We start from the raw sequence: 18,394 nt of genomic DNA on the forward strand, positions 1-18,394 counted from the left end.
GAGGAGTGGCACTTACGATTGAAAACAAGTCTATATTACACTTACGATATCTTATTTGATTATTACAAAATTGATTATTCAATTTTAGCACATCACATCAACTTAAAACAATTGTCAGTTTTCAAATATATTTTCAAAATTCATCAACTTCCAAAATTCGCTAAAAATGTCACTTACGATGGTCTTCCACTGCCCACGCTAAGAAATGGGAAATGCAAAATTGTCATTTGAAAAAAATGTTTAAAAGCCTAATATCATGACAATATGGAAAGGAATGTAAAAAGATTGCAGACTGTTGTGGAAGATATATACCCATGTGTTTAGAAATAAGCTTTAAATTCTTTTGACGGCTAATATTAATATCTGTATGCCCTGTTTCAGCGCTATATAAGTGTCGTTTAATAATAAAATAATGATACAGTGTTTGGCTCGATTCATACTCCATACTCGTTACCCACCAAACACAAAACGTTTTACCTAAAACGTTTAAATGTGGGTTTTTTGTTTTTTTTATAAAGGTATCTAAAAACGTTTTTATAACATTCAAAACACTCTAAACAGAATGTTATTAAAGTATTGACAAAATATTTAGCAAAAATGTTTGCCCAAGCTACTTTATAACAACGTTTCCATGACCTTTATTTATATATATTTATTAACCATATTTAAACAGGTTAACCTTCTCAACAAATATTACAAAGTTGATTTCCAGTAGGGCCCTGAGACAAACATATAAAAGCATTAAAAACATGTTGTTCATACAATATAACACCAGATAAAATTGAGCTTACATAAATATTATACAGCATTAAAACAGAGTATGGTGATTTAATCAAAAAAGCGTTCGAGATAATCATTGAACTGGTAAAACAAGTGTACTGCAATTAAACAAAAGACCCAAATTATTGTAATGAGTAACTAAAAGAGAAACACGAAGTATTAAAAACATTTGACATACATGTATGAGCTGCATAATCAAGAGTACTACAATTTCAGGTCTTCTTTGAGTTTCTTTTTGAATTGCATTAATGAGTTGACTAAGACTTGACGAATATCTTTCGAAATAACATTCCATAGCACACTTTTAAATGTTATTAAAATGTCTTAAGAACATTGTTGTGTTTGTTGGGTATTCAGTGGTTATCTTCTACCAAATGCTTGTTGGCCAAAACAATATTCGTTATCAAATAAGTTAGAGTGTAAAAACTATTCGCCATCAAAATCCTTTTTTGTCAGTAAGCATTTCTTAAAAGATCAAAAATGATTTGAAACGCATTGAATAACAAATACTTGTTGAAAGCCGACATCGAATGCGAAGTCTGAACCAGTTTCTACTTAGTGCAGACTACACATGTGAGTTCTGCTCCATCGATATAAGGAGCACATGGTAAATTACCAATATTACATTGACTTTCAACAGGATAAAACAAAGCCCCATTCTGATCAGTTATACTACCTGCCCGTATTTCTGGGTTTCTATCAACACATACAAACTCTGAACTCGAGTGACTCTGACTCTCTGCCATCAAATACCCATAATATTCAAGAGTCCAAGTATCGGGACATGTTTGCTTCGCGGGAATCATCAGTAAGCTGGTTCGAATATTTGCTTGACAAACGACACAGGGAACGTCATGGTTATGCTTGCCTTCAAAGGGGGGAAAGCTAAGAATCTGATATTCAGCAGAGTAGATAGTTGCCCTTTCTCCATGATCACCTGCCTGGTAATCATCATAATCTGGATCTTCTGGCAGACAAAGGTAATTAGAGCCACTACCTGTATGCTCGAACCACTTACCTCCAGCAAGACCTATTTAAAATATCAAAAGTAAAAAGATCAGCATTAGGGCCGCTCACAACCATTTCTGGCCCCATCAGGACGACACATACTGTGTTTCAACTTGCATAACATTCCTGTAGACGGGCTTCGAAAAAAAATATCCGTCTAAGCAAGTTTTTTCTTTTATGTAACATCATACCCTAAACATATTGAAAACAATTGGCCGTTTCAAGTTAGCAATATTGAATTGTAATTTAACAACATTCAAATATACCATTTCCTTTTGATCTGATATCCATATTATATACAGTGATGTAAATTAGAAATTTTGTAGTTTGTAGTTTGTAACAAAAAAATAGAAAGAGGCCATCCGCATGTGTAGTCCCTTGCATCTACGGTCTACCCAAAGTCCATAAAGCCAGTGTACCTGTCAGACCAATTGTTTCTAGCATCGGCTCGGTATGTTATAGCCTTGCCCGTTTCTTGGCAGACCTTTTATTACCCTTGTTTGGGAATTCCCCTCACCACATCCAGAATTCCCAGGACTTTGTTTCCAAGTTACAAAATCTTAAACTTAATGAAGCGGAAGTCTTGTTGCATAACTTCTTACGATGTGACCGCTCTGTTCACCAGTGTTCCGGTCGACGGTGCTTTGGAAATAGTAAAAGAATTGCTTGATAAAGACAAGAGCTGGACAAAAAGAACATATCTCAATGAAAAAGAAATAATCAAGCTCCTCGAATTCTGCTTAACCACAACCTCAAATCAATCGGCATTAGCAGAGCACAGCAAGGACACCGGACATAAACCGGACATTGGAAATGTTAAAGTCCTTTGCAGAGAAGACAATTTTTTGCCAAGGAAAGTGAGGGAAGCCATTAAAATCAAACAAGAGACCATCCCCACCCTAAATAGGGACGGGGCCAAGAACTTTCTAGAATATATGATTCTCTTCTAGAAACACCATCACAAAGGACAAAAAGGACATTGTCAACAACATCTAGAAACACTGGAGAATCATCAGTCAGAATGGTTTCTCTGAAATATTCGGTTCAAAAAGTGAGTGTTCTTGACCAGTTTTAAAATATACCTTTGAAAAAAATATAACTAGTCATGATGCAGATATTTTTCAGGGATAAAATGGGGACGGCAAAGAGTAAAATGACTAAAAATGGGACAAAAATTGATAACTCCTGTATACAAAAAGGTCGACAAACTGGACCCAGCCAACTACAGAGCTATTACCCTCCTGTCAATCCCGGGAAAAGTATTCTGTAGGATGGTTCTTAACCGAATACAACAGACTGTAGATAACCATCTGAGAGAAGAACAGTGTAGGTTCAGGAGTTCCAGAGGCACCTCAGATGCGGTATTTACAGTACGCCAAATCTTTGAAAAAGCTAAAGAAAGACGCATTCCAATACACTGGAACTTGCAGCATTTGAGACCATATGGATGGAGGCTCTTTGGAAATGTCTGCGATCAGTAGGAGTAGACACCAAACTGGTGAACCTCATTGCAAAAATGTATGAGCAAACCAAATGCTCAGTCGTGGTAAATGTAAAGATCACCGATTGGTTTGAAGTCCTACATTCCTAGTTGGTGTTAGACAGGGATGTCTTCTCTCACCATGCCTCTTCAATATATATCTGGAATCAGTGTCATGAAGGACATCCAAAATCTAGGCTCAGGTGTGCAGATGGATGACTAGACGCTATGCCATAGTCGAATTTTATTAAAAATATGTTATTATTAGTCATGATGAACCCATTTCGTTGAACTCAAAATTATACTGATGTTTATTAAAATTTAAGTATTCAATAATAAAATGGTCATAAAGAGTTAAAAATATCAGATGATTAGTGACAATAAAAGTAATTGAATGCAATTATCTTGCATAATTATAATGGCTCACTTTAATACTGAACAATTCTGATTTTGGAATCTACCAGTTTATTGATAGCGAACCCCGAAAATCCGACTATGGACTTTGAATTTTAAGCAGAACTTTACCCCGGGACTTTGCTCTCTAAAACACACTGTCAAGCATACTTGTTTATCAGTCCATTAACCACAAGTACTAAGCATGGTATAGTACAAGACGCGCTAGATGTTTGATGAGAGATTAACTTTCGCGTCAACACAAAAGCGCCGCAAATACCACAGATAGTTGTGTACGGTGTAGTTAATGGTAATGGCGCGGGCCCGGAAGATTTAAACCATAGCGAGATATGGGCGACCAATCACAAGGCAGATCTATTTAAAGATGCATTACATCATGGCCAATTTTAGTTAGGCCAGAAATTGGCCTAACTCTCCATAGAGTCCCGTGTTAAAAATCTTAACCGCAAGGCAAAGTCAGTAGTCCACTTGGGAAGCTAACAAACAGAGGGAGTGTGGTGACTGAAAAGATCAGATACAGATGTGAAAATCTATCAGTTGCACACTTATAGGTTAATGAACGCGTATTACTTATTGGGAGATAAATTAGACAAAATAATGCACGCGTGCTGATGTTGATACGTCTAATGCACGAGCCCCGAAGGGGGGAGTGCATTAGATGCATCAACATCAGCAAAAGTGCATTATTTTGTCTAATTCTCGAGCAATAAAATCAAGTTTATTAATCTATTTCATACACGAGAAGAAAAAAACACGTTATTTTTACTTTTTTTATATAACAAATTATCACTAAAAATTTTGGAAAACAGAACCAAATCTAAATGCATCAACCCGCCCGAAAAATGAATCAATCCTACGCGACGCGAACGCGCGAAACACTACGCGTAGTACGCGGAGTGCACAATATACACAATCAATGCATGTTTCGTACTTTTCTAACAGCTTTTCTGATTGGCTGCTTTGATATAAGAGTGTATGAAAAATCAATATAAATCAAGAGTTTTATGCTTAAATGTAATAGCCAGTCTGCAAAATGGGCAAGTGGACTACGGAGAAGTCTAATGGGTGACATGTGCATTAACAACACCCGATATGCAGATGACACCACACTCATGGATATGGACTTTGAGAACCTGCAAATCTCCACTAATGAATTGGAAAAAAGCATGCAGCAGCTGGGGAATGAAAATTAACCCAACAAAATGCAAGATCATGTCTGACGATCCAAGAGATATCATGCTGAACCAAATGCCCATTGACAAAGTAAATAACTTTGTCTTTCTGGGTAGTAGTGGAGGAGGATATTAAAGGTCGCACAAAGTTGGCAGCCTGGGCATTTGGTAGATTGAAAAATACCATCTGGTCTAACTATGACATCACCAGATCGCTGAAAATAAGGATCTACCAGTCGCCCATCCTCCCTATTGCCACCTATGGGTCAGAATCCTGGGCGTTACGTGAATACGATCGACACAGACTGGATGTTTTTGAAATGCGATGCCTTAGGGCAATGCTTGGAGTTTCCCTACTTGACAAAATCCGCAACAATTCCAGACAGAGTCTCAACATCACTAGCTCCATCAAAGATGTTATCTACCGGAGGAGACGTTTGAAATGGGCTGGGCATATTTTCAGGATGCATGCCACTAAATCGGCTTCCCCACCAAGCCTACATTATTGACTTCAGCAAGAAAAGACCACCAGGTCGTCCAACAACCAGATGGAAGGACCAAATTCAAAGGGACTTGGGAATGACCCCACATGAAGCAAAGACACAAGCAACAGACAGAACTGAATGGAGGAGGCTTACTCGGCAGAGGGCAAAGGACCACAACGGCATGTACATATAAGTCAAGTTTCTAACCTAAGTTCATCATGTTCATATTGCTGGCCTTTCGTATGCTAATAAATCGCCCAACTAGAAAATGACTAGCTTTAAGTTTCTCCACATGGTGTCCTCTATGACTAGTTTACCATTTGCATTTGCTAAAGTGTAAATTATACACAGTGTATATTAACCTTGATCAAGTGTTATTCAACTCTTTTTTCAAATTCCGTTTTGTCAATATCTGTCGCTTTCCGTGTTTTTTTCTGTTTTCTTGCGGCTTTCCTTATTTTGTCCGTTTTACCATACAACAACAGACACATATTTTTGTGTATATTTTATTCACTTTTTTCAATTATTTCAATTTTATTTATACTTATGGCTTTAAATTGTAGGCTATATAACCTATTACCTTTGTAGACAAGAGAAGCAGTTACTGGACATACAGTTCTACCCCATCTTATGTACACTGCACTACCTGAGCTGGCTTGGGTCGGTGGAGTTTGTGTTGGCTGGGAGGAACTATGACCATTAAGACAATTGACGGGTGGACAGGTTGTTTGAGCCTCTGTCAACTGTGTGGTAGTCTGACTTGGGTCAACACCAACTTGAGAGTTTGAAGGGATATCTGAAAAGTAAAAAAAAATCGTTTTTGTTTCATAGTTCGTATTAACTATTTTCCATTGGTGAGTCTCAATGTGATACAGGGTAGTTCGGTCCAGTATGTTGAGTAATGGTATGGTCAGGATATACATTACAATAATATAATTGGACTTGCTTATGCTCTGTGACTAGATATTCAAAACTAAAATCCTAATCAACTCTCTCTCTCTCTCTCTCTCTCTCTCTCTCTCTCTCTCTCTCTCTCTCTCTCTCTCTCTCTCTCTCTCTCTCTCTTTGTTTACAAGCTAAAAGTATTTCATGAGATGGGAAACCCCCTTGTACTTGCAAGATAATGGTGTGGAAAGTCATTTAGAATCCCCCAATTATTGTAAACAAAGTCAGATCTATGTTTGGAACTTGGAAATCCCCAGTTCAGTGTATTACACCATAGAGAAAAAAACCCAGGAAGTGATGTAATGATAAAGGTTAATGTGTATAATTAATCTTGGGAAATCCCAAGCTTGCTTCATCTGTGAAGATGTGTATGAAGTGGTGGTTTATTAATAGATGATGGGTTTTGCATGAGTACTGGTATATAAATGTGAGAGCTTGAGTTTGCTGATTACAGAATGTCATGGGAGATTGTGAAACTCCACATGTGTGTGATTGTCTTCGTGCTTCAAAAAAGAAGTACATTTTAACCAGTTTACATAGCCAACGAAGGAGATTGCGAGCACCCAAATGTGCTCTTCCTCATCAAAGGATTAAAGTTCTTCTGTCGAATTGCTGGAGTTTGCTGGGTTTATGAAAACCACACATCTGTCAAATACAGCGGAGCTGTGTTAAAGAAACCTGTTCCCTGGAAAAAGAGTGATTGGTATTAAAGAAACACCATTTTTGGAGAAAGCAGCGCAAGGAGATAAATACTTAGAAAAAGCAGCGCAAGGAGATATATTTTGGAGAAAGCAGCACAAGAAGATATTAGTGATTGGAGAAAGCAGCATCATTTTCGTGTGAGGATTTCATACGCAAGGATATTTATAAACGCAAGTGTACACTGGACTTCGCTGATTTTCGCAGGACAACTGAATAAGGATATATTACATCATTCGTCCAGAACATTGCATGAACTCTAGGATCACCAACAAGAAAACCGCTGGTTAAGTACTGATATAATAAAACTGTGATTGTGTGATTTTATTATATGCAATTGTTGTAAAATGTACCAATCATACTTTTTTTTCAATTAAAGACTTAGATTGAGAAGAAGAAGAATGCTGGCTAAGTACTAAATAGTTACAGAGTGATTATATTTGATTATTGTGTATGTGCATTTGTTGTCATATATTGTACCAATCATAACGTGCTTTCAATTAAAGACTTAGATTTTGTTAGCTTAATCAAACAGTGTATTTGTGTTGTGCATTCGTGTGAGTTCGGGTAAAAGGTGATTTTGGCCTTGAGTCAAGTACAACTCGTAACAATGGTTAGACTTGTACCAATCTTGTCGAGGATCCAGAAATTTGTTCTCCTGTCTTTCCATGTCACTTGTAGAAGCCTCATGTAACACCACTTCTCTTAATTTCAGTTGTGCTATCACCACTGTTGTTAATCCCAGATATTCAAATTGCTTCACCTCCTCAATCTGCTGTCCATCTATCACAAACTCATCACTTTTCCGCTCTCTGTCTACAACCATTATTTGTGTCTTCTTTGTGTTCAGGAGAAGGTTTTTTTTCTTCGCTGGCCTCTTTGATGCGCTTGAAAAGATCAATCAGCTCTACTCTGCTGCTACAAATAAGAGTGGTATCATCGGCGTACCTCAGGTTAGTAATTCTTGTACCGCCAAACTTCACTCCACATTCAAACCCCTCCAAAGCTGTTCTCATTATGTCTTCAGAGTAGATGTTAAATAGGTTTGGTGATAGCACACAGCCCTGTTGTAAGCATCTTCCAATCTTGAACCAATCCGTGTCCCCACTACTTTTTCTGACTGCCGATTCTTGGTCTTCATATAAGCAGCTGATCAGATCCACAAGATGACTTGGGAAACCCATCTTTTTCATAGTTTCCCACATCTGAGCCGGGTATCTGAGGGTGGCTAACACAGTCAAAAGCTTTATTGTAATCTATGAAGCACATGTAAATAGGATGTCTATGCTCTCTGCATTTTTCAATCACATTCCTGATATTGACAATTTAGTCCCTAGTCCCCCTTCCTTCACGAAATCCTGCCTGCTCCTCAGATTTTTCTTGCTCCATTTTGTTCTTCATTCTCTTGATGATGATCTTCAGAAGCACGTTACTTGCATGACAAATCAGGCTGATGGTCCGGTGATTGGCACACTCTTTCAAATTTCCCTTCTTTGGCAGTGGAATAAATACTACCCTGCACCAGTCTCTCGGCCATTTCTTCTTTTTCCAGATGATACCACATAGACGACACATCACATTAGGTCTATCCCTTCTTTCCCAGTTGCCTTCCACAACTCAGAAGCTACATTATCAATGCCAGGTGACTTAGCATTTTTTATTTGTTCCATGGCAAGCTCAACTTCAGATCTCAACGGTGGAGGTTCTTCCTCGCTAGTTTCACACTGTACATACACCTTGTCATCTTGTGCCTCAAACAGCTGGGAACTGAACCCATCGCCTCTTGATGTCTTCACTTTCGGTAAGAGTGTTACCTTTCTCATTATTTATTACATCCGTCCTGGGGTCCACTGCTTAGTAAGTTCTTTGGCAATACCAAAAGCTATTTTTGAGTCACCCTTACATCTTTCCATTTCCACACACTTCCTCTCGATGTAGTTTCTTTTGTCCTCCTTAACACTTTTGGAGACCTCTTTGTTTAAGCGTGCCTATTCTTCCTTTCCTCCATCTGCCTTTGCTCTCTTCCTGTCATCAGCTAGGCTTAAGGTCTGCTGAGAGATCCACGGCTGTTTCCGTTTCTTCTCTCTGGGGATGTACTTCTTTGCTGTGCTCTGGGCTACTTCTTTCCTGTCTTCCCAAAATTCATTTGGGGTCTGCCCCTCTTCATTAACTTTCAGTAACTCGTCAAACTTGTTCTGTACATCGACTGAATATTGAGTGGGAATTTTGTCAACATCATACCTGATAGGTGGTGCATCTTCGGATACTGGGTTACAAAATGATGAATATCTCCCGTAAATGAATTTTTCTCAAGAAACCAGATGTGGTCTCATACACTTGAAAATACGTGTTGAACAGATATTATCCCAGATAGCAAGACAACGTTGGCCCAACGTTGGCAATGGTCGGCATGGTCGCGGTCGGTAAGCCGACGCCAAGCCAACGTTGGACCAACATTGACATGCCAACCTTTAGTCATGGTTGGTATGGGAACGTCAGGCCAACGTTGGGTCAACGTTGTTATGCCAACCTTATATTATGGTCGATATGCCAACGTCAAGCCAACGTAGCCAGCCAACCTTAAAATGACGGTCAGCATGCCAATGTTGGGCCAACGTTGTTGTGCCAACCTTAAATGATGATCGGTATGCCAACGTCGAGCCAACGTAGCCAGCCAACCTTAAAATGACGGTCGGTATGCCAACGTTGGGCCAACGTTGTTGTGCCAACCTTAAATGATGGTCGATATGCCAACGTCGAGCCAACATAGCAAGCCAACCTTTAAATGACGGTCGGTAAGCCGAGGATGGGCCAACGTTGTTGTGCCAACCTTAAAATGATAGTCGGTATGCCAACGTTGCACCAACGTAGCCAGCCAGTCGTAAAATGACGCGTTGTTACGTGGAGGTTGGGCCAACGTCGTCGCACAAACGGTTGGAATCCCAACATTGGACCAACGATGGTATAAACTGTTGTTCAAGTCATGGAAATTGTCATGTTTATAATTATTTTCTTTTTACTACTAAGGCGTAAGAGTGACATTAAATAAAGACTATAAAAGCCCCACTAGATAAACTTATAATAATATTAAATATTATCAAATAATAGTAATAATAATAATAATAATAATAATAATAATTAATAATAATAATAATAATAATAATAATAATAATAATAATAATAATAATAATAATAATAATAATAATAATAGGACTAATGAATAATAATGATGATAATGATAATAATAATGATGATGATAATAATGATAATGCTTATAGCCTACTAGGTATGTAATTATATTTAACAATATTGCTTTGGAATTAAATCAACAATAAGAATTTTATTTTTATATTACTTTTTTTTTTAAATCAACATTTATAGAAAATGTTATCAATATTCACAGTAAATTTGATCAATATCCTAAAAGATGCACTTTGGCAGGTTTAGTCATGAAAATATAGCTTATATTTACTTAAAACACTTGTTCAAATATGTAATCCCAGTTAGCTCAATTGGTAGAGCATCAGACTGTTAAACAGAAGGTCCCTGGTTCGAATCCCGGTAGGTACTAAGGTAAGTGACTTGTGTAAAATTAAGGTAGTTAATTTGTCTTCGTTGTAAAATAGAGAGCCAGGTAATTTAAGACTTGAAGTAAGCACAGTATACACAAGTAACTAATTGTTTTCATTTTTTTTTTCTCATTGGGCTTGTTTGCCAATGGTTGGCTCAACGTTGGCTATTGGTTGGATCAACGTTGGTCAAATAACGTTGGCCCAACATCAAAGATCCAACGTCGCAAATTACATTTGCATTGCGGTTGGGTCAAAGTTGGCTCGACATTGGCCCAACGTTGGCCCAACGTGGTGGTGGTTGGGTGCCTGGCCAAAATCACGTTGGGCCAACGTCGAAAAGCAACGTTGACCCAACGTGGTAAGGTCAGTTCGCTCACGTTGGCCCAACGTTGGGCCAACGTAGTGTTGCTATCTGGGATAGTCGTTAGCGTGCGCTTTGAAAATTGGCCGTGCGCTTTGAAGTCAAAATTTGACCAAAACTCTCAATTTTATATTGCGTTGGTCCTATATGGACTACAGCGCGCAGCAGGCTATAGCGGCACTCACTCAAGTGGAGAGAGTATAACCATTGACCGCAATGTCGTATACAAGCTTGCTCACAGAGCGAGAAATCAATTACCCCGTCTATACAGTAGCCTTAGTCAAGTCACTTCGCTAATAATATGCATCTCAGGTCCGAATAAAATGGTCATAGGTGGCTGTGGATTCAACCTACCATGGCGATTTCTACTATGAAGATATCGGGGCGATGTCACTGTGTGATGTAATCGATCTGGTTTCTTGTTCTATCTCCTGGGCTCATCCAAGTCCATAGTCTCCGTGGATGATTATGAAATAATGTGTTCCCAATGACTAGTTTATTAGCTTCACAAAATTCCTCCAGTCTGTCTCCACGTTCATTTCTGATCCCATGTCCATATTGGCGTATATACACCCGATTTTCTCCTTCATTTTTCCAATCTTAGCATTCCAATCCCCCAGTACGATGAATAAGTCTCTTCTAGGTATGCTATCCATAACTCCATAACTATCCCAATCAACTATCGTGTGTTAAATCTATTTAGTGCAAGTGAGGTCGTACCCAAATATCTGTTCTGCCGTATTTACTTCCATTTCTATGCAAATCGAGGCAAGTTTGAAACTGACCCTTGACTTGTTGAACCTCATAAGGTTGTAACTAAATGCGCCCACAAATGTAAACCTTTTGTAATTCTTTGGATATGATCACACAAATAATGTTTTAAACGTTTTTGAGTATATTTGGCGCATGTTTAATTTTCCCCTGTATGATCCTGTAGAAGGAATTTGGGGGCCTTTTTAGGGTGGTAGTGATGGTGTTTAGAGAACAGCGTGGCACACTGGTTAAAGTCTTTGATACGAGTGGTCCCGGGTTCAAAATCTCCGCAGGGCCCAAAACAAATCAATTAAAATTAAAATCCACTCTCCCCGTGGCTCATTTGGAAAAGGCTGGGCAGATGCCCATGATAAAGACTTCGTTACACTCGGTTCCGATCAGGGTAGACGTACGTATTACTCTCCTGTAAAAATGATCCGACCAACTGTCTACGACGACCCCCGTCACCAGGTCACTTTATCCTGGTTGAAGTTTCGTCAGCATTTATCCCAATTTCACTGAGCAGTTAATGTTTAGATATGCTTGATATATAAAATATAAAAAATACAGCAGACAAATTCGAAATCAGAATACATACATACATACATACATATACGAATTAATATTGCGCCTTATCATCAAATATCAAGGCGCATTACAGTAAACTTAAACTACAAAAGACTTACGCTACAAAAACATGGAATATAAACAAAAACAATATTATGCAACAGGAAATAAATGTGATTTGAGGAGTTCTTTGAACCGGTTTAGGGTGGGGGCCTCACGGATATGCTGTGGAAGAGTATTCCATATCCGTGGGCCAGCAACATGGAAAGCCTGATCCCCAAGGCAGCGGTTTGTATATGGAATGTGGAGAATACCCGAATTAACAAAAAATAAGTTGGTTGCCAGTTTTACGCAGACTTTCCATATGACATTTAAATAAGCACAAATCTCCAAAATAGAACCAGTCTGGTATTGGTTTGTAGTATTCTAACAGCTAGTATTTGGTAAGATACAATGTAAAGAGGTAAGAAATTCATCAAGGTGAAAACTTTCGTTAATAGCAGATAAAAACGACTTGAAACCGATTGAATAACAAAGTTGTTGAATTTTAGCGTTTGACATCAAATAAAATAGTATGGACCAATCCTAAGGGATCGTTCACAAACACTTGTTAGGGGGAACCAGAAACAAAAAGGGAGGCTGAAATTTTTTTTGACCCTCCTAAGGGGGGCCCTGAAAAAAATGACAACAAAATTTCCCGGAAAAATTGAGTTTATATGCTTTTCTATGGGATTGACCCATAATTTTCATGTCAAAAAGGGGGGCCCTGAAATTTTTTAGGTCTGTAAAGGGGGGCCCCGAAATAATTTTTGCGATGAAATTTTTTTGCATCAGGCCCCCCAACAAGTGTTTGTGAACGGTCCCTAAGGCACATTAATATAAACCTACCATTTTCCTTATTGATTATTCCTACTACCATGACAACCAGCCATCCTAATATAGCTAGGCATATGATAGAGAGCAAAAGCGCGATGGCTGACATCACGATGGCACAATTGCATGTAGCTCGGGACTTCTCATTTGGAGGTGCTATTATCGCCTTCGGAGCTGTGTCACCTTGTGCTGTTAAAAAGATATAAAAAGTTGTTTAAAAATAGCGACACTGTCCATTGTGTAGGATGTTTTTTAAAATCTCAACACATTCTTTGCATTTTGCTTTAAAAATTTTAAAAAAACGAAGAAAACCCACATTCGGCATAACCCTTTTGTCTTTTGTCTCAGAAAAAATACATAGGGCATCATCATGATCATGGTTTTATGTAGAGGTTGCTACGGCAACCCTCCCCGCCCCTCTCCTATAACCTATTATGTTGATAATATACAGACAGTAAAAGAGTTTTAATTCTTGTATCTTTAAAGATACAAGTTATTTTCACCCCTTGAATTCTTAACAACTGTAGATTTGTCATCATAGCAAAACGAACTCTCTTAAGGGGTGGGGTATGAACGTTTGGACAGTATTTATTGTGGGACATTAAAGCACATCAGACATATCGAATTGCATTCTGAATACGAAGAATGTCCTTCTGATATCAAATAATTTTGATTTTTTGAAATTCGCAATGCAATACACATTTTATGGGAAATAGTTAAAAATTGATATTTTTGATATTTAACGGTACTCGAAATAAACTTTATGAATCTGATGATTTATACTTAAAGTGTATGTAGGTGGGATGAAAAGCCAACAATCAATTGAAAATTTTGACCTTGCGCATTGAAGATATGGATTTTTTTCCCCAAAACACGAAACAAAATTAGGTCTTTTGGGGCGAAAAATCCATATCTTCAATATGAAAGGTCAAAATTTTCAATTGATTGTCGGCTTTTCCTCCCAGCTACATACACTTTAAGAATATGTCATTAGATTTATCAAATTTACTTCGAGGACTGTTATATATCAGAAATGTGAAAAATATCAAATTTTCATAATTTGTCATAAAATTTGTATTATATCGTGGATTTAAAAAATGAAAATTATTTGATATCAGAAAGACATTCTTCGCATTCAGAATGCAATTCGATATGTCTGATGTGCTCTCATGTCCCACAAAAAAATACTGTCGAAACACTCAAAACGCTCATTCTAGATCCCTTAAAAACACTTGAAAAGGCTAAACAGTAAAAGTGATCAGTTATAAAGAGTTTCGTCAAGTCCAGGTCCCGGGTTCCAGTCTCCCCAAAAACGTCTGCCTAGGGATTTGAGACTATTTTATGCTACCTTATCATAGACCCTGAGAAAAAAACACACACACTGGAAACAGTCCAGAAATTTCTAGGTGGATTTTAATTGGATTCATTCCACTGTGTGTTTTGTGTGTCAATGACATTTCCAATCAAATTAGCTAAAAAAGTAAAAAATAAATTCACGGGTCCCTGTATGAATGTATGAACATATTATTAACTTCATACATCCAATATTCTAAAATAGGATGTATTACGAGTCGTACTTGACTCAAGGCCAAAATCACCTTTTACCCGAACTCACATGAATGCACAATACAAATACACTATTTGATTAAGCTAACAAAATCTAAGTCTTTAATTGAAAGCACGTTATGATTGGTACAATATATGACAACAAATGCACATACACAATAATCAAATATAATCACTCTTTAACTATTTAGCACTTAAATAATGAAGAAGGAGGCGGCCTATATGCTTCACCCTGGCAGGGCGTAAGACAATGCGAAACACAAATTAATATATGTGAGGATCGGAAATAAACGATGCAAGCCCGAGAAATTATAATTTAAATGACGTGATTGGGGCTCGAGCAAACTGGCATATGAAAATATTGAGAGAGAAAAAATCAGGACTCAGCGGGGATTGAACCCCGGTCGCATGGATTACCGGTCCAGAGCTTTACCACTGTACAACCTGAGTTCACAGTCGGTACTCGGGCAATCTCAACTTAAGTCCCCATTATAACTCTCTCATTGTGTCTCAGCGGCCAATTAGATATTAAATAATGAAGAAGGACTCAGCGGGGATTGAACCCCGTTGTGCTGTGTTGCTCCTTTAACCAGACTTCAGCAAATCGGCAGAAGAATATATTTTCCTTTCTTGGAAGAAGTACGTTCTTTGACGTATTCTATAGATCTTCTCCAACAACACTGGCAGGCAGTAGTGCATTGACTACGTAAAATATTTCTGGTTAGCAATTTCATCTCTTTGAAGGAATTGGACTGTAGGCATATTAGGTAGCTAGCCCAGATCAACACTATAAACTGTGAATAATTGTGTTTTCATTTTCTTATATATCAACTTATCAAACAGTGGGAAATCCCAAATATTAATAGCCAAATGTGATCTTGGAAATTCCCACGCCTTAATTATAACATTAACTTTTCACATGACATCATTTCCTGAAGGGAATCCGTGATGTCATCTTCACTTTACAACCTCAAGGGGGTTTCCAAATTAGATATGATTCAATTTGTTTTGCTCAATTTGAGAGGGGAATTCCCCAAAATGTCATCACTCGTGTAACTTTGTAAACAAAGATAAATCATCAAATTAAATTACTCAGGGCACATCACAGGTGTAACTTTGAATTGATGTACATGGGATTCAACTTTATTCAATAAATATTCAGTTTATTCCGACCCACTGATCGTTCCGATGGCCCCTTAGTGTCGCACCGCTAGTTAAAAGGGGGAACAGGAAAAGCATAAGACTGTGTGGTAAATGCCACGATGCCCCCTACATGTCGCCCCTATTTGCCGGCATGTTCTGAGTTTGGAGGAAGAGGTCACAAAATAGTATATACGAATCCAAATCCACGCATTACTACACCTGACTATCAGCCTTTAGTTGGGTAGCCGTCGGATACAATGCACCCAAAATGTGAAATGATTCGGCCTTGGCGGAAATTTTAAACTGCATTCCATCACCCGTTTTACAATTTCCGCGAAAACACAGGTAGACAAAAGAATGATTAAAGTTTACAACACAATAGGCCCTATTAGTTCCCTTCGGCAAAACACATAGCTTCTACATGGTCTATTCGCTGTTGAAGTGACATAATAATCGGATTAACTACACCATATCAAACGCTACAAATGGATGTACTTGCAAACAAAAGGACCATGTATGAATATTATATGCGACGGGATTACCTGCAGAATTATGTCTATTGTATATATTATTCTATTAACCCTCCTCGTCCTTGCATCTTCTCTAGGTGTTAGGCGGCTTTTATTTGCACAATGGGGCGCTCAAAACACCAGGTTGGTGCTAGCGGCTACCCAAAGATGGCCGACCAAATCCTGACCATGACTTGGCTCGTTGGATTCGTCTATAGGCATGCTCTATTGAATTCATTATTAAAGTGAAGAGAATTCTTACCATTTTCCTGGTAAATGTATGGTTCAGAGTAGTCATTTCTATATAAAACGTTGGAAGAGGCCATTGCAGAGATAGAAATGTGATTCCAATTCAATCAAAAACTGTGTCTTTGGTAGATAATATCGTAATTACGATCCCAATATCAACCAATCTGTCTGGTATGAAAACGATTATGATATAAGCAGAGTGTATGATTACAGAGACATTGTTTCCGTGTCTATATGTTTTCAAGCGATGCATGCTGTTCATTCTTCCATGATTTAAAATGTTTTTCATGAAATAGGGTTTTCCCCAAAACATTCAAAGGGGACTTTTTCAGTGTTGCCAAAAACTATGAGGGTCTTGGGCCAAAAAAAGAGAAGGGTTGTCTCTCAAAAGGTCTCACATAGGTATGTTAATTTTTACAGGCTTTTTAGTTATGTTACGTTGGTAGCCGTGTAGCGGAAAAAAAGAAAACAAAACGTGGGCTAAAACCTCACACAAAAAACACATGCACACACAAACAAATGAAAACACGTGGGACATAGCTTATTTTTTGACCTAAAGTAAAATAAATATTACGACGACGGAGATACTATATCATGTTGTGGGAAACATGAGCTGCATCACAGTTGCTGCCATCCATTGCGAACACACATAAACAATTTCTCAGTTTGTGATTAGTTCTTCTTAAACATTTGCTGACGAAATTTGTTCCACTTTTTGTTCATTTAGATTAAGTTGCTACTACTTCATGAAATCGTATGATATTTGAAGAAAACAAACCAAGATAAGTTTAGTGAGGTTTTATTTTTAAATACACAGAAATTTGATCCTTAAACATGTTAAAATATCAACTGTCCCAACGATTTTTGCATCAGATTGAGGGTACCCTTCGTAAAGTTACGTCTAGTAAAAGGTATTCGTGACTTATGAACAGTTACTGGAGTTCAGAAGGGTTAAAAGTTTAGTGAAATATACCCCGTGAAATACCAAATAGTTAAGTTTATTTACCTCATTACATAGTGCAGCTATTGCTTGTCATAATAGAAAACAATTACTTCAGTTTACAATTATTTCTATTTCAATAATCTAACCTTATATATCTTAGAAAAGAAAACATAAAACTGCACATGATAATGAATAATACCACCATAAGATGAGAAAGCAAATGAATAAGAAGGTTCATTTAAAATATGCTCAGTAAATGGGCCTGCCGTAAAAATACACCTATATAATCCTCTGAATTGGGGGATTGTGAATAATTTAAAACAAATGGTCCTATCGCATGTTAATAAAAAAAACCACAAAGCTACCTAACCCTTTCCTTTTCAAAAGTAGCCCACTTTAGGCAAAGTATGGAACCGGTGTTCTGAGGTAGTGTGGCTATTAGCCACTGGCTAATGCGTGGTATGGCGTCATAACTATAAATAAAGATCCACTCAACCATTATACTTCTGAGCTGTGAGAATAAAGTCCACAACTTCTAGTTTATTGTCAACTAAGTTCTGCATACTGTTTATTAAAGGGGCATTTCGTGATCCACAGCCTCATCCCCCACTTTTCTCAAAAAAAGTTGAGATTTTTATATCACTGGAAACCTCTGGCTACATAATGTTTATGTACAAAATATTTCTTGCAGATTAATTCATTTTGCAAAGATATCGTGAAAGTTGAATTTCGTTCTGGTGCACCAGAACGAAATTACAACGCATTGTCTATGGAGCAGTGTAATACACATAATCATGCATAACTCGCAAACGCAAAATCGGAATCAACTGAAATTTTGGGAATAGGTTTTTTCGTGGATATGTACTGAAAAATGT

At 37.8% G+C, this 18,394-nt stretch overlaps 1 protein-coding gene across 1 annotated transcript; it reads right to left on the minus strand.

The window, feature by feature from the left end:
- Window positions 1–907: 907 nt before the first annotated feature.
- Window positions 908–16,819, minus strand: LOC140153358 (uncharacterized). Its single transcript, XM_072176089.1, has 4 exons — window positions 16,590–16,819; window positions 13,125–13,298; window positions 5,920–6,135; window positions 908–1,810 (listed from the first exon to the last, which is right to left on the minus strand). The coding sequence occupies exons 1-4, from the start codon at window positions 16,651–16,653 to the stop codon at window positions 1,332–1,334; spliced, it is 933 nt and encodes a 310-aa protein (XP_072032190.1). The 5' UTR covers window positions 16,654–16,819; the 3' UTR covers window positions 908–1,331.
- Window positions 16,820–18,394: the final 1,575 nt, after the last annotated feature.

The sequence above is a fragment of the Amphiura filiformis genome, chromosome 5 (genome assembly GCF_039555335.1).
Source record: "Amphiura filiformis chromosome 5, Afil_fr2py, whole genome shotgun sequence".
NCBI classification, from domain to species: Eukaryota; Metazoa; Echinodermata; class Ophiuroidea; order Amphilepidida; family Amphiuridae; genus Amphiura; species Amphiura filiformis.

Coding starts and splice junctions, on each gene's coding strand:
- LOC140153358 (XM_072176089.1), bottom strand. CDS start 16,653: ATGGCCTCTTCCAACGTTTTATATAGAAATGACTACTCTGAACCATAC. Junction 13,299..16,589: donor ATACATTTACCAGGAAAATG/GTAAGAATTCTC, acceptor TCTTTTTAACAG/CACAAGGTGACACAGCTCCG. Junction 6,136..13,124: donor AATAATCAATAAGGAAAATG/GTAGGTTTATAT, acceptor TTTACTTTTCAG/ATATCCCTTCAAACTCTCAA.